We start from the raw sequence: 23,833 nt of genomic DNA, 5'->3' as shown, positions 1-23,833 counted from the left end.
GGCACAGACCTTTTCCACTGGCAGAAAAGGGAGGGGGGAAAAAAAAAAATCACTTTCATTTCTAATTAATCTTCTGGTATATAATACTTTTAATTAGGAGGAAAAAAAAAAAAACCCTGTGTGCTCTTTGAGAGAGGAAGGAAGGAGCCAAAAGTGAGGCAGAAAGCTCTGGCATCTTGGCTGTAGTTCAGATGTTGCCTTTAAACCTGAGGAGCAGGTGAGCCCTGGCTCCTTCTCTTCCCATGATGTGACCAGAGCCCCCCAACGCTTCAGGGGCTGCTCTGGAGATGGGGAGTGGGACCCTGTGTGTACAGAGCTGGCTATGTACCCTGGAAAAGCAAATCCAAAAGTACTGGAAAAATGCCTTGGATAGAAATGAAGACGACACTGCTGGACACAGCATGGGCAAGACAAGGAGAAAGGCCCAGGGAGAAGGAAATACAGCCCATACATTATCTCTTCAAATTAATAACCCCCAAAAAACGTTCCTTCCCCAACCCCAAATTTCCCAGCCCTTCTTTTTCCTAATGTCTCTCTTCCCTGCATTCATTATTAATGCCACTGGGGGTACAGATTTGCACTTCAGTTTCTGAAAAATTAATTCAATGATTAAAATTTCAGTCTCTGAGTAATGAAAGCAGCTCGGGCAAGCTGGAGATGCCCCTTTGCAGTCTGAAGGCCTTTGGTGTGCTGCCCATTTACCCCCTGCATAAGAAGCCTCCCTGTAGGCCTGGCTCAAGAGAGAAAATTAGGTAGGAAAATGTGGTTTTAAGTTGATTAAATTCTGGTTTTGTGGAGAAGCCATTTCGGTTTAATACCCTACCAATTCTGTATTCGCTGCAGAGAGTGAACCCCAGGTTCTTCCAAGGCTCAAGTACTCATGGCTTTCCATATGACCCCTTGGGTAAGGGCAAATCTCCAAAGAATGTAAATATTAATCAGTGCTGTACATCTATCACTCACTGACAGGCTGATTGTAGGCTCAGAGACTTTTGGTGTGGCTAATGAAATTTTCTGTGACACTGTGCTTAAAATGAAAGAATAGCAGAGAAAGGTTCCCAGAGAAAGACATCATCTCAACTCATAAAAAAATATCTATTTTCTCATCTGTACCCGCACTATCAGCAGAAAGAGCGAGACTCAATGAACCTGTTAACTGGTGAGGAAAGGGCAGGTGACACAGCACCCACCCCTGGATGGCAATTTCACCTCATTCCAGAAACACAGAGACTCCCACAGCAAATTCAGTATCAGCTCAAGGAAGGTCCTTTCCCAGCCTGCAGCAGAGCTACCCTTCCCACCAGCTCCATGCCAAAGCAAAAAGTGGGCAAAAGACCTGCATAATTCTCCACCCTCAACTCCCAGCACTGTTATTTTTATTTATTTTAAAATAAATGTGAGAGGGATGTCAGAGCTGTGAGCAGCACAGGGAGCCAAGAAGCTCAGAACCCTTCTCCAGGCTGAGATTAGAGGAGAGGGAAGGGCTGGATTTAACCTTACACATCCCAATTTCTTTCCTAAGGTGCTAAAAGATAGCAAAATAGAACAAATATACATAAAAAACACCCTGCCTTTTCACTGGCATTTTGCTTCAAGGTTTAGTTGGATTTTTACTCAGCAGAATAAAGACAGCTAAAGTGAACAGAGTCCTTAGGAAGCAACATCTTGGGAATATGGTGGAATCTCAGGGCAGCACTGGCAGGACACTCCCCACCAGCCAAAGAAGCGCTGCTTGTGCTGCCATCATGGGGAAAAGAAATGGTCAAAGAGGAACAGGAAGCTCTGCCAAAATCCTCCACAGGCAGGAAAATAGCAAAGCCGTGAAGCTGAGATCTGATTTTCTCTGAAGCAACAGGATTAGCGACAGCCCACACTGCAGTTCACTGGGGTCAGGATAACTGAAGGAACACCGAGCGCTGACTCAAAGCCAGCTCCTGGATTCAGACGCTGTGCGGCTGCTCCTGAAATATTTTATCAAAGCCAAGTTTCTAAAACTCGACTGATTTGTGAATTTTGGGGGAAAAACCAAACGTAGCTCCAGAAGAACACATGCTGTGTACATCACCTGCCCAGTGCTACCTGCTAACAAAAAGCAACAGAAGCACAGAAACCTACTTTTTACCCCATTTGCTGAAACTTTGCCAGGTGAACGTGCAGAGCATCGACTGCTTGGAAAACTCTCTGCTTTTCTTCCTCAAGATGCAGCTTTGTGGAGATTTCAGAATACGTGGGCTTTTATGTGCTGTTCAACTCTTGAAGCTATTCTGAGCTGAGCCTTTAGCACTCGGCCCTGCATCCACAGGGCAGACAGAGCATCAGGACATGCAGGATGAGCTCCCTCGCAAGCTTTCATGTGCCAGCCTTCTCACCTTGGGACAGGTTCATTCATCTTGCTCTTGGAGCCCAGGTGGTTTTACTGAGCCTGCAGCTATTAAATTTTCCCTTCTGAAGAGGCTCCTGAGCAGGATCCATCCCAACCCGAGCGATGACGTGCTGGGGGCACAGCCCTGACGCTCTGCGCAGAGCAAAGAGGAAATGGAAATGCTGGAACAAGCACTTTGGCACAGCTTCTTGGCTGGGCTAAAGGTTTATTCCTGGGATGCTGCTTTCCTGCAGACTAAGGGAAATTAAATTTAGCACTTTGCAAATAAATAGGTTAGGGCTGAAAGGACACTATTTAGGAATTTACTGCACACAGCAGCCTCAGAGATTATAGATCCATCACCGTCTATTACCTTGCTAGTTACTGCTTCCACTCTGTCTATCTTCCCTACTTACAGAGTGGTCCTTTCATCAGGTCTTTTTCTGTTCCAACTTGAAACTGTCATCATTCCCACAGAATTATATGAAGAAAAACCACTTTAGGCTGCAGTGACTCTGCCAAAAAGTCAAGGACAACTCCCGTGGTTCCCCAAGACAAGGCAATGAGATTCCTGCCTGACAGAGACATGCACAGATGTCTGACAACCTCCTGAGCAGCACAGCAAGAGACAGCTGTTTACACACATGTCCAAAACCTCTGGGCCTCCCTGCAACTGTCAGCTGGGCCTTTTCAACACCCACAAAACACAGGAGGCTTCACAGGGACTGGCAAACCAACAGCTGATGGCAAACGCTGCTGCAGATTCATCACCACTACATGGCACGTGGCAGTCACCAAAGGCACCAACACGATTGTAACCCCCACCTTGTGCTGCTCTCCACTCTCTACTTCAGAGAAAAATCATCTGCAGACAGTTCCCTCTCCAGGGTCGGATACGTCCCAGAAATGCAAAGTGACAACCAGCACATGGAACAATCTCCAGAGCCTTCCATTAAGACAGACAAACCCTTCATTTAAAGGTTTAAATTTATGACAGCTCCCCAGAACATGGCTGAGATAGATCTACTGTTATCAGCTACCTGCTTTAGCTAAAACAGAGTAGGGACAAATTAAAATTTTCAGGTCTCAGTTTGACATATTCCCTCCAAGATACAGACAGACTGGTTTGTTTTCTTTCGGAAGTAAAAGATGCCATCAAAAGATAATCTTGGGAGTTATCAAAGCTGGAGGTCGTCCTCAGCTCTCAAATTCCCTGCTTCCCCCACGATGTGCTTTAGCTACAAATCCTTATAAGATGGATTTGACATAAAATACTTTTCAGTACTTCTTCCTCAAAGGACATTCTCATGCAATTGGCAAAGTAGAAAATACATTAGATACAAAGGCCTAAAACAGTACTAAGTTACCTGCTCACAGCACTAACACTCACATGGAGCAGTGGGAATGGTTTCTGTGTGGAGTTACAGTGATTCGTGGACTTGCCTATTTGAAGCAAATGTGAGAACAGGAGAGGTTTTTTTTACCATTTCCATGAATGTGAATGAAGACAGTTGATACATTATCAAATCCTTAATATTATCCTTACTAGTAAATTATTAGAGCTGTATCCATGTGAAGCATTAATTCCTTAAGTATACAGAATGTAAAGAGCTGAGCTGCAAGCACTGTTGCTCTATAGTGTCAGGTAGAAATCCACCAGAATCCCAGCAGTCAGTCCTTGCACAAAGCTCTCCAGGAGGATTTTCAGGGTATTCCTGCATTCTGTCACTGCTCTGGACACAGCAACATTAATGGATTAACACTGCACCAGTGATATGTTATGATCTGGAGAGCCTGCATGGCACACCATGCTTAACACTCCCTGATGCTGTGAAGTGCATCAAATCTTCAGGAACTGCCACGACTGGATGCCTGATGTGCTTCCAACCCTCTCCTGCAGTAACTGCCTCCAAACAGTGGTAGGATGCCTGGGGGCAAAGCAGAAGGTATGCTCACAGTAGTTATTATCTTTGCTTTTCTACAGGTGGTTTCATTTTTTAAAAAAAAAAAAAAAAAAAAAAAAAGAGGCCTCTGTTTAGATGAGGGTCTTGGGGAAAACCCAAACACAGCAGAGGCTGGGATCCCATGAAGGAGAGCTGCCTAAAAAGCTTTGAAATGTGGGTTCTTATCTTAAGCTGGCAAGCCAGTTTGAGAGAAAGCACATTAACTGGTTTATGCTGTGCCAACTTCATGGCTAAGAACCATGTAAGAATTGAGGTTTTAGACTGTGAAGTGTGGAAGAAATACAAGGATGATAGAGGAATTGTATGGTTGTGAGATGCTGGTCCCTATCTCGCTCCTGATGGTGGCCCTTTGGCTGCCAAAGGGGACCTGTGACCACAACACCCCATTCTCTGCTTCTCACTAGTCCCCCCACTCCATCCTTCCTGCTCACCTGCCAAATGTGGTGGGAAAGAGCCAACCACCCCATCACCCAAACTGAATTTAGGCTGAAATCTTACATGAAGGCACAACACAAGCATTTATATTCACAACAAATAAAGGAGAAGACCTTTATATGAGCCCAGACACGCCTTTCAGATGGAGGCAATAGATGTCCCAGGGCCACACCAGCATCAGACTCTTTTACTGTGTCTCCATACTTGTGAACAATTTTTATACACACAAACACACACCCTCTTCCCTCCCTCAAGGTTAGAACATCTTTTGCCCTATTCAAGCACAGGCAGTAGCTATAACTCCCAAAAGAAGAGATAAGACCTAATTTTATCTGTATTTAAACAATGTGCTGCTTACTCAAGAGAGAAGAGAGGCAGTGACTGCCACCCACTCCACTGGTGGCTTTGTGCAGGCTGAGCTGTGCTGCCGTGACCTGGGCACCCACATGCCCAGGTGCCCACATGCTGGATGCTACCAGCTGCACCTCAGAGCTGTTTCCTGGAACTAACTACTTTTCCTGGAGGTCTTCTCACAAACCTGTTCCCAGAACATACAGGGAAAAGGTGAAGGAGTGGTACAAAAGGCATCTTGAGGTCTTCTTGGCAATATTCTCACTACATGCCCTCTGCACCACCACCCACCCCTCACAGCCAGCTGAAGAGAGGCTTCAGGGGTGTCCATGTGGAATCACAAGTAGAGGAAAGGTCCACAGGGATTGCTGAAGTGCCTGACAGATTTTGTCACACAGGGATGGCACAGAAGATGCTGTGACAGTCTTGCTCTGGCAGAACGTGCTGCCTTGGAGCAGACCAACACCTGCACAGAGGCCCAGAACGGGCCCAAGGCACAAGAGCTGACCTGTCCCCTCCCTCCTGTCCAAGGACAGCAAACAACAGAGACTGTGGAGCAGCCAGGGAAGATGAACTGAGATGCAGGGTACCCAGAAACTCCAGGCTTTTCCCCTGTGAAAGGATAAAAACCTCCAGCAATTTCCGCTGCTTTTCATGTGCAGCTTTGAACAGAACCATATGCAAGCCACCAGCGGGCTGTGGTTTGCTGACACGGCTCTGCATGTTCTGCAAAATCACAACAGAGCAGCCAGGGACAGTAACAAGCATGCATCAAAAGCTGCTTTGCAAAACACCCATTTCATGTGTGCTGCAGGGAGGTTTGGTATTCCCCCATCGCCCAGGCTCAAGGCACTGCCTTTTCCTTAAAGAGTGCTGATCACACAACCCCTAAGTAGAACATCTTTTGAAACTACCAGAGACTCAAATAAATAAATAAATAAAAATATTTGAAGATATTTAATGCCAGTTGGGGGTGGTGGGAACCCACAGAAAAGGAAACGAGCACTAGTGCAGCCCCAAGCCCCCTCAGGATGCACCATGTGCCTGAGGGATAATTTCCTGCATCCATTGCTGTGCAAGAAAAGCCATCTGCCCTGGTTACATCTCCAACCCATCCACATGCAGCTTCCCCACCACAGGACATTTTGAAAAGCTTCTCAAACCCCTGGGAGTCCACGAATTGTAATATCCTGCACCCAGGTGAGAGGGACAGAGAAAACCAGGAGGTCGAGTGACCTAGAGCAGATTTAGCAGCAGAGATGGGAATGGGAATCCAGGAGGGGTTTTGCTTATGTCCCCTCTGCTTTATCCCTTCTTGAACACTGTCTCCATCTCACAGTGCATAAACACATCCCTGCCAGCCCACACAGTCCTTTGTAAGCTGTTCAAACACAGCAGCAGGCGGACACAGACATCCTCCTCTCCCGAGACCTCCCACAGGGACACTGGGCACAGCCAGCGACAAGAACAACTCTTCTTCAGCAAACTGCAATCACGCGGGTGCTGGGGCCGTGCTGGGGGGGAGAGAGGAGAGAGAGGGTTTTATTAGAGCAGGTAAGGCAGCCAGGACCTGCTCTGCCTCCTGCTCTGCCTCCTGCTCACTGGCACTGCCACCTCTGTGCTGTGCAGGGCTGCCTGGCTCTGCCCCATGGCACCAGGATGGAGTCACAGGCTCTCGTTTGGGGCACAGGCACGACCTGCCCCATGCCCACCCCCTGTCCCTCCAGGGCCACACATGTTGCCACACCAGCCTGGATGCTCTGGTTTAATTAAATTCTTATCAGTGACCTGTGCTCCTTGATGGTGAACGTGACAAGCCCCAGAAAGCACAGGCTGTCACTTGTGTTTCATTAAATAAGAGATTTCAGTGTAGGGGATTTGGAGGGAGATAAATTGCAAACCTACTAAAAAGAGAAGGTGTATCCCAGTAATTTTGTTAGTCATTGTTATTGCAGAATCATAGAATCGTTTAAGTTGGAAAAGACCTTTACAGTCATCGAGTCCAACTGTAAATCTAATGCTGCCAAGGCCACCAGAAGCCCAGGAAAGATGGTGAGGTCCTTCAGCTGGGATGGCTGATGCCTGTCACAGCCTGGATGAGGCGATCAGCAGTTCTGACAGTGATGGGGGCTGAAGTCAGGAGAAGAATTTGTGTGGATAATTCCAAAGCTGCCTTTTTTCAGTGCCCTGCTCCTTTGCCAAAGGAAGTACAGACGGAGAGGCAGAGCTCATGCCAGCACAAGGAGGGTGCTGTGGGGAGGGAAACCTGGGAATACTGCAGTGACACTGCTGTGTCCTTGAGGAATGAAGGAGCAAAAGGAATGGAAAGTGCAAAAACAACTTGGTGGTCAGCAGCTGATGATTACAAAACAAACAGGGAATTGCAGAGAGACAACCTGAAGCTCAGATGGCATCTGAGAGCCAGCCTCATGTTACCTGTCCCAAACCAGGCCTGCTTTTGTGAAGTGACAGGTTTTGTACCTGCCTCACCAGGTAACACATCAGTCACTCCAACAGAGAGGATGCACCCACCAGCAAGACAAACCTCTGACCTTTCAGAAAGCCTCACATGCACCATTCTGCCAGTCAGGAAAGACTCTATCACTGTCATGCTCCAACATCAGCAGCATTAACTACCTCCATGCCTGGGTTTACCTTGGCAGACTCACAGGCAAGGCAGGAAGAGGAACAAGTGGTGCCAACACACTGGAAACGGGTACTGTGCCAGCCTGGCAGGTAACAGGGGAGGGTATTCCCCAGCCCAAAGGTGCTCTATGCTCCCCACCAGCACCGTCCATTTACCCTCACAACAGTCCAGTGACATTGGCAGGAGCATCATCCACCTTGTACAGGTGGGGAAGAGAGGCTGACAAAGAGCATTCCCTTTGTTCAGTTGAAAGAAGGCTTCAGCCCAGCCTCCTCAGGCCTCTGCTCAGAAATTCTGCAGTCAAAAGAAAACCTTCTGTTAGATTTTTCCACTATACTCGAGGTGACTGGCTTCATTAAAAACAAAGAAGGAAAAAGCCCTAATGTGCACTAGGGAATAGGCAGTTGTTCAGGGAGGCATATACAGTAAGAGAGAAACTGTGTAAGGAAGAAAAAAAAGCATGAAGAAGAGCAATTTGAAGACAGTAGCAAGAATTAAAGTTAGGTCCTAACACAAAACAGGCTGCTACAATATCTGAATGAAAATTATGTGTGGGAAGTTTAAACACAGGATTTGATGCTGGAACACCATAGGTTGCTCAGCAGCTCCTTTTAGAGGCTGCTGATTAGTGCAACCCAAGATGGGTGCTTGCTGACCCTCCCAGGAATCCCAGCAATCATCCAGCAGGAAGGCACAGTGATGGCAGGCACCCTCAGAGCTGAGCTGAAATCAAGTCTCCACACAGGCAACCACACGGGCAAATTGAAATCAAAATATGAAGATTAAATAACCTGTAATTAACAAGAATGAGGAGTTAAGAGAGGCCTACAGTCCCTAATCAATCTCTTGCTGCCTGGCCTGCTCCACCGATGAGCCCCATTGTTAGTTTTGATTGTGTGTACAAGAGTGCGAGACGGTGGCTGGAAGAATAGCTCTCCATCAAAACTGTGATTTCCTTCCCCCCTTGAGACTCATCAAGGGTGAAGAGGAGGAGAGAGGAGAAGATAGAGATACGAAAAGAAACAAACAGCTACAGCAGGCTTCTCCAAGACACTCTGCTATGTTCAAGGAGGAATATCTGAAACTGCAGGTATGCCAAGAATGTGGACTCAAGAATCACAGCTCCCAACAGTGCTGTCAGCTTCAAGATGAAACAAGAGCACTCAGGAGAATAAAAGTAATCCCTGCATTAACCATCCTGCTTATTCTGAGGTGTACATGATTCACAAGTGTGCCCCGGCCCAACCTGTTCTCAGATTATGCTGGAATCTCAGCAGAACAAACTCTCTCTGCACGTTTAACCACACGAGTTTTGCTTCCCCCTTTCAGGCAGCAGTTTGTCAGCATCACCTTGAGTCTGAAAAACAGCCTCCAAGTTCTTTCTTGTTCAATCCAGCCTCATTTCCCTCCTGAAGAAAAGAGAATTAAACTAATACATCTTGTGCACACTGGTGCCCTACTGTGTTTCACACACCTGGTCAATACAGAAGCAAGAGGTCAGCGAGCTGCCCAAGCCATGGGGCAAGCAAAGGAGGACCCAGCCAGTTAAAGGTGATGTCTGCCCTTCCACCATACCCTTCCATATAAAGGAAAAAAATACCCCATGTCCTTTTTTACCCTCCTATGCATCTACAGTGATTGACATCAGAAGCAAGAGCTCCTTTTCAGGTGGCCCCAAAGTTTGATAGTTACAGTTTCCCCTCACAGATCTGCAAACTAATTCTGCATTTAACTCCTTAAAGAGGTGTGCAAGGATGGTATGTGCACACCAGCTTTGCACAGCTTTTTAATTTATCCGGCTGTAGAAAAGCTGTTGATTTTATTTGATTTTGTGAGCGTATTACCAATCCAACAGGACACCAATAAAGGTTTTATTTTGCAGCAAGAAGTGCCAGCCCTGGAGCTGGCCACGTTCTCAAGCTATGTCAAGATGTTCCTGGTTTTGTTTGCTGTCTGGTATCTTGGGTATTCTCTCTCAAGGAATACAGCCTATCAACCTGGGGATGCTCTTCAATGAACTACTGCTGGTGTTTGGGTTTTCATTTGATAATTTTGACAGAAAACAACAACACGGGCGAGACCTGGAAGCAGAGAGAATTCTGTACTCTGCAGGACTAAGCTCTGAGGATATAGAAAATATCTGTCTATGAGCTCAGACACATAACACCACTGTGACACTGGAAAGAGTTTGTCTGGTTTAACTTCCTTCCCAACCAATTTAGACCCAAATAACTTAAGCATGAATTATCAAGAAATCTGAGCATTCCTTTCTAAGAAAGTAGCACTCCTTTCTAAGAAAGTAGTCTTCCTGACACCACGAAGGTTGCAAACATTGACAATTACACAGGATCAGATCCATGACCTGCTCAGCCCAGGAACCTTTAGAAGTGACCAGCCCCACATTCATGCTGAAACATTGGAAACAGTTTACCTGAGCACTGAGGATAATCAAGAATAGATTACTCCCTTTTCTTTACTCAGGTCTTCACTCCCATTTCCACAGAATGAAGTTGAATGTTGCCAAGTACAGCAGCAGCAAAACCATTTGTACACCCAAGCCAAAAAATAAGCAGAACGAAGGGGAATTCTCTTCCTAACCTCTATAGTGAGGAGTTGCCTTTACCCCTCCAAGCAGAGAGCTGTGAATGTCCCTGCTTCAGGTAAATGTACATATTTAATGTAAAACTAAATATTACTATTTGTCCACAAAGATATCTTAACATTTTAGAAAATGCACTGGCCTCCTGCTCTCAGTAGTTCCCTGAAGCCATAGGGTCTATCAAATAAAAGGATTTATACTCTTTTCCTTTAAAATTGATTGACTTCAAATGCTTTGGCTGGGACTGTGTCCTTAGGCACACAGAAAGACAAAAGCCTGCGATTTAATTTCTTTCCAATGTTTGTTCATTTGCACAAGTGTTTCCAAATCATCTCCTCTTCAAATTTGACCAGTCTTTCTGTTTACTGAAGGACTTTCTTTGTCTGAAACAATTGTCATTGCCTTTCTAAAGACCTCATTTCCTTACTCCCATTCAGGACCCAGCCAGAGACAAGGATAAACAGCACAATGTACACCTGGCCAGGCAATGACAGCCTGATTTGCCACCGCCTCATTCCGAGCCAGATAAGCTGATCTGGAGGCTCCCCTGCAATGCTTGTTTGTTCTAACAGATATCTTTAATGGCTTGTTACAAAGGGAGTCGATGCAGTTCCTGGATATCTGATGGGTGGGCTGGTCTAGACACACTAGTGAAGCACCACAGAGAACACAAAGTCTGTGCCATGGCTGGACACATCGAATGGAGCAGCAATGGGAATGGAATACGAACCTGTCAAGTGCCCCAGGAGGTACAGTGCATTACAGCCCACAAAAAAAATCGTCAGAATCTAAACTCCTGGTGAGGAATCTGTAACAGTGCTTTCCACAGCGTTTAATTGAAACAATAAAAAGGAGCAAACAAGCGGGAGCGCGCTGTGAAGCCTGAGATGTGCCTTTCTGCCCACGCACTCACAGAGGGGATGAAAATCACTGGAACATCCTTCAAGCTGATGAGCTCATCTGTTGCACTGATAGGGATCACCAATAAATACTGGCATGGTTTCATTGGAATTCAGTGCTCATTTATGGATGCAGTCATTGACATTCCCAGCACAGCACTGTGATTAACCCTTTCACTGGAGCTGTAATCCAAATTAATGCAAACTGGCTGGACACATACAGCAGGTAGATAATAAGCTCCACTACAGTAACAGCACACCTTGGCCAGGAAAACCAAGCATATCTTTCATCTTCATTTAGCTTTGAAGGGGTTACATTACAGAGTCTCCTACTGCATCCCTCACTTAAAATTAAATGCCACCAGCAGTGCTACTGAAATATGCTTTTAAAGTTTACAGCCGAACTACAGAAGCTTGTAAAGTGCCAAGGGACTTCTCTGGTTTAATTATATAGACCCTGTTCCATAAACTGCTTGAATAGAATAAATACAAATAGCATCCACGCTCTGTGACCTCTCTGGGTTAATGAAATGCACACAAACACCCACAGTCTGCTACGGCTCAGAAATTCCACAGCATAAACGCACAACCCTGCTGGAAGCTGTAGTCAGGATTCAAGCCTTCATACATACATGAGAACCAGCTGCCTGGACTCAGCAAGGAAATAATTTGTTGTTTATATTCTACTACTATTCAAAGCTGCAGTCGGTGGGAATTGTCTGCGATCTACTGAACAGGGAGAAAGAGACTGAAATTTTCTTGTTCATGTTCTAATTAGCAAATCTGCTCCTCTTGTCTGGAGAGGTGGTGAGGTCAGGGAGGCTGAGGAATTCCAAGAATCAATAAATGACCCACCCTTGGCTCTAGGAAATGCAAGATCTTCTCTACCTGGTGACACTCACCTCCCTCCTCAGAACATACTTGGGAATAAACACTCGAGGGAAGAAGAGAAAGCAGGAAGAATGTGTAGAGAGAGAAATCTCTCTCTGTACTTTATTATCCCCTCTCCTGCATGTAAGTTATTTATATTGCCATTTCATGAGGGAGGGTTTGCTCCTATTGGAGAGAAGCTCCTGAGCTGCCAACCAGTTCTGGTTCATGTGGCCAGCATACAATTTTCTCACATTTTCTTAACTTTCTCCAGGCATGGCAACTCTCCTGTGGTGCAGAAAAAACTGCAACTTGTACTGTCTGGCCATGGCATCCAACAGACATCTCCAGGAGTCTGCTGAAGTATCATACATTAAATATTTAACACTACAGGTGTGAGCAGAGGTCTCTGGAGGTGTTAGAGCAGCACTGCACCATCTCAACAGAGCACTGTTTTTGGGATTCAATGGCAGCACCTTAAAACCAATAGAATTATTCTCTTCCCTGGGCACTGGGCTTTCCTTTGTTGCTGCCATGTGTCTCAGGTAGTCCAGAACTCTCCTAAGGCCAAGCAATATGACTGTTTTGGGGATATTTTCCTAGTTTTACCAAAGATCCTATGTGCTGTCTTATACACACCCTCACTTGCTTTATTTGTTGGGTTTTAGTTGTTTTATTTTTTTTTTCCGGAGGCTCTGAAGTTGCAGAACAGGAAAATGTTTGTCCTGGTATGGAGAGAAACAATCTTGCAGCCATCCAGGTGTGGCACACAGCTGTAGGTAGGTCTGCAGAAACAGAACTTCCCCACTTCCTGCTTGTAGAGTTCCCTCCTGTACTGAACGACTCCAAAACCTTTCAAAAAGGAGATTTGCCCTAGGGAGGACCAGTGGGAGGCAGGTATGATTTTAAGTGCTGTTGTGTTTGCCATGGAGAAAAAGAAAGTTCTCCCAGTGACCTGTAAACTTGGGCTGTTGGCACTTGAACCATCATAAAGACCAGACTTAACAGCTTGGTGACTTCTAATGTCACACCTCAGCTCTCTAATGCATCAGCCCAAGTTTGCCAGCTGGAAGGCAACACAGCAGAAAAACAGCCCCTCTATCAAGCCACAACCTCACAGCCCACCCAGCCAGACCAGAACAGCACCCGACAGACAGAAGACAGACTGTTATTGCTACTCATCTGTGCTGTTCACATAAATGGCACTTCACACACACCAGGATGAGTTGCTGCTCAAAAGGGATTCCAATTTACATAAAGACAAGATGATGACACGCAGACAAGCTAGAGGATGGTAAAAAAACATAGGGACATATATCTCATAGTGAAGTAATGATGAGCCTTGATGGTTACATAAGGTTTTATTACTGCGACATATAACTGATAATATAAAAAGGTGAAGTGCCAGGCCAGATGCCTGAGGTATCATGCATATATAGCCTCTTCTCTTTACTCCAGACTTTGATATATAAGTGGGAGACCAGATGTCAAACCTCCTACTTTTTAACAGAAGAAAGGATCTTTACTTCCCTCACGAGGGACACTCTGCTACATAGCAGGGGGAAGTGATTTTCCAGTCTAATTCCTGAGAAAGAGAAAATACACCCTGGCACATTGAAAACCATGAACCCCAAAGAAGCAGGTGCAGCCAGGGGTGCACAGACCTACCTTGAAAAGCAGGCAGTCCCCCTGGTGCTCGGCGTACATGGAGCTGAGCCGGTACTGGTTCTCCGTGGTGATGTCGATCTGGTACCCCGTGAGTGTGTAGCACACCTTGCGGAACTCCTGGATCTTGGTCTGGAAAACTTCTTTCAGGCGCTGGTTTTTCAGTTCTGCACTTTCCACTTGCTTCTTCAGCTCTGGGTAAGGGAAGAAAATGGGTACTTTCTTATATGGCACCGGCACAGAGCCCTTGTGCTGTACTTACAGTGCTGGCCAGACTGAGTGAATTCAAAAGGTTAATTAAAAAGTGAATTAAGCAGGCAGAGTAACGAAACAAGCAAGCTGGATGCCTCTCCTCCTGGCTCCAGCAGACTAAAAGATAGCAAACTGGGGAATAAGGAAAGCAGACATGTCTTGGTGGGCTGGATTTTCCTTTTGCTCAGCCAGTCTTTTAACAACATACTACCAAAATTCAGAGCTATAGCATCCATTTCCCTACATGCACACATCTTGTTTTCTACATGCAACCCAAGAGAAGGGTGCTCCTCTACACAAAGCAATAAAGTGGAAAAACGGTCCAAAATACGCCTCCATATGGTTGCATCAGGAGGAAGCTGCCTACAAGGGAAATCTCCTCCAATGGAGGAGATTTGAGGTAAGTGCTTTGATCTCAAATTGACACACTGCTTAGGAGTCCCTCAAGGTTTGGGAAGGGGCTTTTATTGTGATAAAAAGCCCGGAGAGCACCAGTGCCTCTTTGCATTTGCTACCTTAACTGGACTAGTCCCTATCAGAGAGGTCCTGGGAGACTGCCTGCCACTCACCCTGTGTTTTATTGCTACAAAGGGAGCTGCCAGTACTGTGAATCCTTCAAGAGGATACACAACAATTACCATGAATCTTTCACCCAAGGTGCCTTCTGAGTAATTAAACCTCAGTTTATCATCCCATTAATTACAGAGATTGGCTTTACTCTAATATACACTAGAGATGTCTCTCAAGTCAGCCTCTTTTATCAACACTGCAGTCCAGGGTTAGGAAAAATCCTGACTCTAACAGCAAACAAATAGACTTCCTCAGTCGAATACCTCTTTGTCATTCTGAGGTTTAAGGCTTTGTGCTGTGATCAGGGACATAATTGCAGCATTTGTAGCCCATATGTCTTGAGTTTAGCTAGTTCAGGTCCAGCACTAGGACAGCAGGAACTTCAGTGCAAGGTGACTGCTGGAATATGAGGAATGTTTTTGGCAGGGTTTATAGAGCCCATACTAAAACTATCGCTTCCCAAGTGAGCTGGAAATTTTTTTGCTTGAGTATTTGCTGGAAAGTGTTTCCATTGGCCTCCCAGGCACGGTGCAGGGAGGATGCAGGATGGAAACTGCAAGGCCATGGACTTGCCAGTGATTCACCTCTGAGCAGCTGCTGACACACCCAGAGAATGCCAGTCACCTCTCCTCCCCTGTACTGCTTTAGTTAGGCACTCTAGGTGGGACAAAAGGACCATTCAGCGTGTTAAGTTAAAGTGCCCTAAATGCCACTGAGGATGCCCCTGCCCAGAAGTACTTTGGCTTTAATTCAACTCAGTTTAATCCCCAGGCAAGGACAGGAACTCTTTAATGGTTAAAGAGAACTGCATGTCCCTTTACTTCTGAGTGAGAGCATCCACACAGGGAGAGTTAACCCTGGCCAGCTCCTTACCTTCAGCTGATCGAGCTCCACCTTCCTGAGCAGCTTGTGGTGGTGATGTACAAGCAATGACTGCCTTTACACTGGGCCTCCCCACAGCTGCATCTTGCTTTATGAAGGGGAGCAAGCCAGTTGTGGGGAACATCACCAGCTGGTTCATTAAAACCCTGCTATACAGGGAACCCCCAGTTGTAGCGGGATGTAAAGTAAGTAGAGAATATCCAAACCACTCTTAATGGCCCAAAGGGTTGTGTCTTACACACAGTCCCTTCTCATGAGCTCAAAAAGGCTCTTGCCTGACCACCCACCTTCCCACTCACAGCAGCTCATCAATGTGTGATTAACTCAGCCCTTCTCGGGATTGTTACAACCCTTTCCCCATCATCTCAGCTGGGTCTGGTCTTCGATTAATCAAGTAATCAGCCTCTGAAGTTGAGAGGTTAACGGGTGGCTCTGACCTAGATATTCTTTGCTTTCATTCAGCTAGGCAACTGTTAAGGACAAAATCCTATATATGAAAGTAAAAATTCAGTGACCACACTGCAGTGGTAAATAACATTTCGTCACTGTCAGAGACAGCACTGCCTTTAATATATTGCCCATGTCCAACAGCAATATTTTTTTCCCTAATAAATGCAGCCTAGCCTTGGAAAAGTAAATCTGCCTCTTCCTACCACATCTCAGAGGTTGCCTTCCCAACTTCTATAACCTTGGAGGTGGATGGCACCCTAATTCATTAACTCCTTGAACAGCTTTTGTTATTCATGAAGAGTTAGTGCCTTTCCACTGTTTTGTCTCTCAGACTCGGTCCTGCCAGTGGCCACCACGAGCATCCTCACCCCCACCCAACAGCGCTGGCCTAGTTAAAGAACCCTCTGACTCTGCAACAGCAACTAAGTGATGGCAACTGCTTCCCTCCACTACCCTCAGGGTGAGAAAGTAAAAACTTTGACTACAATCAGTCTTTTATGCAAGAAATCTGGGGCTTTCCAGTGTAACTGAAGTGCCAGGGAGCCTTCACCCCCGACCGCGTGCCCTTGCTGCATCCCTGCCGCTCCTCCTGGCCCTCTTTCCAGAGCCTGCGGCAGTGTTGGTGTCCTGGCTGGAGGAATTCATCTGCATGAAAAACTTATCTGCTCGTTGGAGATGCCTTGTGTCAGCCACTGGCACAAGGTGCTGAACTCGGGAACTGCTAATGTAGATGCAGCTGAATGTGCCAGCACCAGCCAGGGGTGGGATAAAGCCTTGTCATCCCTCTGTGACTCCATCAGCACTTGTCCAGCAGGGCTTCTTTAGCTTAGGGACAGAGCAGAAAAAAACCCAAGCAGGCACAGGGACACAAAAGGAGTGCCTGAGCGTGCAGCTGCCCCCAGTGAAAGGTCCAGTGAACCCTGACTGTAAAACAGAGATTGCTCCTCCTTTACGCCCAATTAAACCGCAGCCCTGAGCAGCTCAGCTACAGCGACTGCTGGTGCCTCCCTCCTGCAGCGTTCATCCCCTGGGAGCCATTCAGCCCCGGGCTGTTCCTGGTTTAACTCAGGACAGCGCTCAGCACTGTGACTGCTCCCCTGCTTTCCACTGAGGGATCTGCTGACACAACCAAGAAAGCACATCATGAGCAGGATCCATGGAAGAGTAACTTGATAGGAAGGTAAACTGAGACTTGAGGAAAGTCAAGTGGGATCCCACTGCTCAAACAAAGCCATTTGAGATGTCTTTCGTAACTTCCCACCATGCTTCTGCAGGAAAGAGATTTCCTGCAGGTTCTGTGTGATACCAGCCAGCCCCAGGCCAATGTCTCAGGCATCCTTGAGGTGTCTAAAATGGCACAGAATATCTATTTTTAGGCACTGGGTACCTATGGAGCCGCTCTGCACCATGGATCTAAGCACAGAAGTGGCACCGCAGATTCCCTGCACCCAGCCAGCAGGACAGCAGCATATGCACGGACTTGGGGACAGTAATTAATCTTTCTAATATGTGCCCCATCAAGTGAAGATGTTAAGCTAAGAGGCAGCTCATTGTTTGCTCTGCATCTGAATTCAAAGCCGTGACAATGCTAATTCTTAAGCCTCACCTAATACCGCTAATTCCCGCCAAATTTCTAGCACAGTCAGGAAAAATTGATTTAAAAGTCATCATTTGGCACAGAGTGCAACTCAGCTGTTTCAGAGCAGTACTTAAGGCACAGCAACAGAGGCCACAGAACAGAGGGAGATCCTTTTGGGATGGGTCAGAGGCAGCAGCAGAGCAGGGCTCTGGTGACAGCACTGGTGTGTCCACCCCTTTTATCTACCACCTACAGAACACTGAACATCTTGATCCACTCTGATCTTTCCTGCCACCTGGAGAATTAGGTTTAATTACATCTTTAAAAGACAATATTTGAATTCTAGAACCTCTGTATTTAGAGAGCCTGTTTGAGTTCCTGTGTTTGACCTTGTTCAACTTGCACACAACAGGTGAGAGAAGTTGCAGAGGCCATGGATGGGGAAAGTCACACCACAAACACCCTTCATCCTGAAGAAGGGATGCCAAAGCATCTCCAGGTTAATGAAACAAATAAGAACTGAGAAAATAAGCATGAGGTTTGGCAGGCCATGCCTCGGTTGGGGGTAACTACTGGCCTGAAAAAAAAAATAAAGGAGAACAGAGAGAACAGGAAACTATATAGAAATATTCTCCCATCTCCTTTGTATTCAGGCCAAGAGTATGTACAAAAAGTTGCCTGTCCCAAAGAGTTTGATGTGGAAAAAATATCCTCACTGAAGAAAAAAAAAAAAAATCATTAATCTGTTAGAGAATTAATATTGCCAAATGATTAATTCCTCCTAATGATACTGCTTCTTGAAACACCTTGTATTTTCACACACTTACATTGACTTTAATGAATAATTCAAACTATTTTGGATAAATAAATAAAATATGAGTTGGGCTTTTTTGGTCTCATATTGAAAATGTCACTGCTTTTTATTCCATTGCTTTGACACTCCTTACATCTGAAACTGTTCAGAGCAGCCTGGAAATACCACAGCTTTGGCTCTTGCTCTGAGTTCAGCCGGGTCAATCAATAACAATAGCAGTCTCTACACCAAAGAAAACCAAATTCACGCTTAACCTTTTCCCCAGGGAAAGAGGAGGAAACAATGTGGCTCTGAGCATGCCAAAAGTGGCATGAAATTAAACGTATCACTAGTCTTTTTCAGGAAAATACAAATCTGTTCTGCCCATCCTCAAAGATGCCACAAGCCATGTAGCTGCATTAATTCAGCAGCAATCCAGCTAATATGTATCTCTCTCAGAAAGGCCTGCAGTCCTTTCTAACTCCATTAAAGGTTACTTTCCCTTAGTGACATGTTTGGGGATCACTCACTTCCACAAACACAGGATAAAGTATTTACACATCAACTCCTGTCCCTGCTGACCGTGCCAGGGTGCCCCAAGACAGATACCACCCAGCAGTGCTATGGAGGATGCTGCATTACCACCAACCCTGCTTTATTTAAACAAGAGATTGCTTAAATTTTGTTTCCAGCTCACAGAAGGGATGCCAGAACCACCTTGTTCACACAAAGTCCATAACGGGAAGAGGGAACATTGGTTTCTCAGTTCCAAGCAGCAAGGCCACAATTACCTTTATTCTGCCCCATCTACAGAAGCTGCTGCCGTGCAGTGGCACCCCTTAATCACCCCCCTGCACCCCCAGCTGACACTGAATTACACCATCCATTGCAGGTCTGTCCTTCCCACATGACTCTCTGCACCTGGGACCCTTCCAGTCATTCCCCTGCTCAAACCCCAAGCTGAAATTTTCTTTGCCAGCCTCAGTTTATGAGGAGCAGCGTCTGAAAAGAGTTCTGTGATATTCTGTGAAGGGCACAACATAAAAATAAATTGTATCGTGTTAAATAAAGGCTAGCAGGAGAAGAGCTGAACATTTTCTGATGTAGGCAAGTTTACGACCATTGCTTTTGAGAAATAAAATTCTCTTTGCTAGATTTTATAGGCGTGTTTTATGCCCTGGGGGAGTGGGACCGCGCAGCCCCACACCACCCCTACTCGACCTTACAGTCTGGCAGCCTCACACACTGCTCTCTGCAAAACTTGAAATTTGTGACATTACAGCCATGAAATATAACTTTTCTTGAAGGTAAAAAGAGTTTTATATTCAACAGACCGCACTGGCTGCTCAATTTGAAACCTAAGTGGTATTTATTTGATCAGTCAACATTGGTGTATTTTTAAACCGTGTATGTACCATATGGTTCAATGCATCTCCCAGCCCCCTCCTCCAGCCACCAGCTTGCCCTTCCAGCAACTCTGGAGAGAGTTTTCAAAGGCAGCACAGCACAAGTAAAGGTCTCCACCACCATGACCAGCTGCAGCTCTTGCACTGCCCAAGAACTCTCCACGAAAAAAACATTTCCCAGATATTTCTCTTCACTGAACATGGTTGGCTGAAGGCCCCATTTCAGACAACCCACATACCTTTACAAAGGTACCACTTCTTGGAAAGAAGTCCATCATCAATTACCCTCAGACAACTTGCAGAAAGTAGCAGAGGACACTGGAAGGGTGAGAGCAGCAGGACACTGAAGACCAGAGAGAGGAAGCTGTGGAAAAGCATGAACTCTCTTTGGCAGATCCTACACACAGAACACAGATCAGGATCAAGTAAAGAGTGTTTTTCTTTTCCTCCTTTTGTTGAGGCTGAGATTACAACACCAAGGTGCAAAACTCACCAGGACACCTGAAGCTGGCCAACGAACCACCACTGAGCAAAAGGAGCAAAAGGCTCTCCCAGAGGATCCCAGCCTGGGCACTGCTTGCAGCTTTCTCTGTCCTTCTTCTCCTTGTTGGCAGAGCTGTTTTGGAGTGGGGGCAGGCAGAAAACAAGTGGGCTTTTGGAAGCTCAGCTGAGCTCCTCAGCCACCCCTGCAGCTGTTCTCAGTGGAGGCAGCACAGTGTTGTGTGATGAGACCCCGGGTACCACTAAAATCTGTAGCTTTAATGGTGTGAGCAGCCTGCTTGCAGCAATACAGAGCTCAGTGGGGATGGCAACACACACCCCAGACACAGGATAAATTAATCTCAGGAGAACTATTTATTGCCCAAGATGGACTTCATCAATTAGCATGATATGGCACAAACAGTTTGGAAATTAGGGTGGTCACACTGGTCATAAATTGTGACCCAGGCAGGAAGACATCTCCCTCTACCTCCCAAACGATGATTAAAGTCCTCCAGCCACATTTCCCTTCCATATGGCAATTACAGCCCAACAGCACTTCTCAGAACAAAGTGATGTCAGCCAGAGCTGGAGCAAGTCATTAACTTCAGATGCAAAAAATAGCCTCACCTTAAAAACACAAATATACTGTGTCACTTCAGTTTACAGGAAAGTGCTTAACTTCTGCTTCTAGAACTAGCCAGCAAATATCAGGCATAACTCTTCCAGCCCACATGTTTTCCAGGTAATCTATTTTGGAGTTAAAAAGAAAAAAAAAAAAGTCAGTGGGACTTTTCATGGGCTGTAGTTCAGGGAAGTCAGGTAGCAAAAACCAGGGCCATAACATCATTTGTCAGATGAAGGAGAATCACTTCTCCACTAAGTTGCTTCCAAGAAAAAGAGTGCTCTGAAACCACCCAAGTGTCTAATGAAAAGATTAATCCTAAGAACTATATAATTAACATATATAATATGCATTGTTAATTAGGGTGGTCTGCAGAAGCATTTAATAGATTAATTTATCCCCTGTCTATCACCTCCCCTGCACTCTGCCCATTATTTTGTTTCCATTGGCACATCACTACTATCAGTACTACCCCAAAACACTGGATGCATTTAAACCTCCGAAACAGCACCCAACATCTGCTATTAAACCAAATGAGAAAAACAGCTCCAGATATAGATGTTTGTTCCCTCTCACAGTGAAGACTTTTTGAAGGAGTTTTAGTCATTCACAGCACAGGGTGGACAATATTCAATCATGCATTAGAGAGTGCTTCACAGTTTATTAGCTGATGATGTTCACCGAAGCTGTGAATGGGAGCTTTCCACTGCTGGCAAGAGATGATTTCAAGCCTTCCCAGGAGCAAAGCCATTCTGCTCTTACTCAAGGAACTTTCTATACTCAAATTCTGAGGCTGAGACTCATGGAAATGCTATTTTGACTCAGTGGTAGTGTCCAAGATTGTGTTACTTACAGTTTCTTGTCTCCCTCTGTTCCCTGCACTGCAAAATCTGTGCTCACAACACAACAATTTTGTAGCTTTACAGGCAGAGAATCAAAATATAGAACTAACAAATGCCTGAAGAGATTCCTCCCATGTCTAAAGTCACTGCCAAGTAACTGTGGTGTAAGACAGATGCTGAGATGGGGCAGGACATCATACAGATACCCTTTAGTTCTTATTCGGGACGCACAGACCAAACCCTAAACGCTGCAGACTCCCCGACTGCTTGGGAGCATGATTGCCAACAAGCCCTTCTGCCCATATAATGACTTCTTCGTAGTCTTTACAACCCCATTCCCATCTCCAGAAGTCCCTTTTTTGTGACACTGTGCCCTGTCCCCGAGGTGGGATGGCTCAGAAAGGTCAGCCAATGGCCCCACGGGCGCTGAGTGCAGCGACAGCCTGTGGGGCACAGCCAGGAAAACGCACAGGCTTCAGTCAGCTGGGAGGAGAACACAAAGGCACTGCAACAGAGAAAGGCAAGGCTCGGCAGCACGCCACCTTACTTGTGTTTTTAATGGCAGAAGATTGTGGGGTTTGTTTAGGGCTTCTGTTCCAAAGGAAATTAAGCTCTTAAAAGCCTCCGCTCGCTCTTTCTATTCAATCCTTTTTTTCCCCCCGTTTATCCCCTTAATAATGTTTTGAAGTGTTGGCTCTGCAAATGTATTGCCCTTGGCCTGAAAGCTCTCTGGATGCCAACTAGCCAAATCTTTCCCAAACCCTTCTCCCTGCTCTTTGTGCTCCTGCAGCAGGACCCGAAGGCACTTTGCTCAAGAATCACATCAGATGTTTCCTCTGAGCACTCTTCTGAGTGCCCCAGACCTCCTCTCACGGGATAGCAGGTTCTGCTCTGTTTTTATTGGCATATTTTTCATGTGCTACTTCATTATCTGGTGTCCACTTTATGAAAACAATCCTTTAAAGATGCTCGTGCTGGAGTGGAACAGAGCACGGGTTCAGTGTGGAGCAGCAGCAGAGCAAGAGGGGAAAAAGGACTTTCAAACAACAGAACTGCAGGATTGTGACACAGATGTAAGGACAAGAAAACTTATTTCCCTGGAGCATGAAAGATGTTTGGAAACAGAGCCATCTCCTGGATAACCAGGCTTTCAATCATGTTATTCCAGCCTCTGGAGCTTTTATTTTCATTGCAGGAGTCTGATATGTTACTATGGATGAGGGAGGGTTATTTTTTCCCTTAACCTTGTGCTGGTGCTCTTGGCCAAGAGGTAAAGGCTTGATGTCTCCAAGCAATGTCCACAAACTATGCCAAGGCTGGAGGACACCAAAATCATCTCTGGGCAGGGAGACAGGAAAGGTAACATCTGTCTCAGCCCAAATGCCAAGCCTCCTCTCCTGATCCTGAATTATTCATCATGTGCTGACTTCCAAGCCAGTTCAGTTTTCAATTTTTAAATATTTAATAATTGGGTATTAAATATTCATGCAATTTTATTAGAAATTTTGGAAGATGGGCACTAAGGCTCCAATTGTAAAGTTCATCATTGGGACTGACTGCCTACTCAGATAGACCTTCTAGCTACCTAGAAAGAGAGAAGGGAGAACAAAAAAGGTAAAACACGTACTTATAGACCTCTCTGACTCTAAGTCACAAGAGAACAGAGACACCTACGCCCTTTGTTTTCAAAAAAACATCATCTTTTTATGAAAAAGCTGAGAAACCTACACTGGGAACATGCTAGTCAGCTGCAGTCTAAAGAGTTTTTAAGAGTTTAATTTCAGTGCCACAGAGAAAGATGGTCCACCTCAGACAGCTGCAGTGGATCTGGCTGGTAAAAGGAGCCTCTGATTACAAGAAGAATATGCAGTAAGTCTTGGTTGTGATTCGAGGCAGCTGCAGGGACAGTTCAGGTCAATACACCCCTAGAAGGACACAGATTCCTCCCTTTTTCTGATGTCAGAGGGGACACCAGGATGCATGGTCTCCCCTGAGCTGGTGTAATAACTTGGATTCATTAATTATCCATGGCTGTTTCTCTCGATGTAGTTCCTGCAGACCATGTTTTCCTCCTTTTCAGCAGATGACATGTCTTTAACCCTGACTCCTGCTGAGAGCGAGCCCATGTTCCTGTCCCTCTGTATTATGAGCACACGTTCCCC

General features: G+C 45.8%; 1 protein-coding gene across 13 annotated transcripts in view; it reads right to left on the bottom strand.

Annotated features, from left to right (window-relative positions):
- MAD1L1 (mitotic arrest deficient 1 like 1) overlaps window positions 1-23,833 on the bottom strand; it is a 349,002-nt gene that overhangs the window by 76,579 nt on the left and 248,590 nt on the right. For 7 of the 13 annotated variants that reach the window (XR_011155161.1, XM_069029432.1, XM_069029437.1 and 4 more), the window contains one exon: window positions 13,796-13,986. Coding sequence is in view for 12 of the 13 variants with exons in the window: in XM_069029432.1 (XP_068885533.1) it covers window positions 13,796-13,986 (191 nt within the window). In the remaining variant the exon portion in view is untranslated. Of the gene's footprint in view, window positions 1-6,082; window positions 6,627-13,250; window positions 13,412-13,469; window positions 13,713-13,795; window positions 13,987-18,091; window positions 18,241-20,322; window positions 20,341-20,666; window positions 20,955-23,833 lie in introns of those variants that run through there. The other 6 variants (XM_069029436.1, XM_069029435.1, XM_069029434.1 and 3 more) reach the window with 6 other exon arrangements.

Source organism: Aphelocoma coerulescens, chromosome 14, assembly GCF_041296385.1.
Source record: "Aphelocoma coerulescens isolate FSJ_1873_10779 chromosome 14, UR_Acoe_1.0, whole genome shotgun sequence".
NCBI lineage: Eukaryota > Metazoa > Chordata > Aves > Passeriformes > Corvidae > Aphelocoma > Aphelocoma coerulescens.
This window is presented reverse-complemented; position numbering and strand designations above follow the sequence as displayed.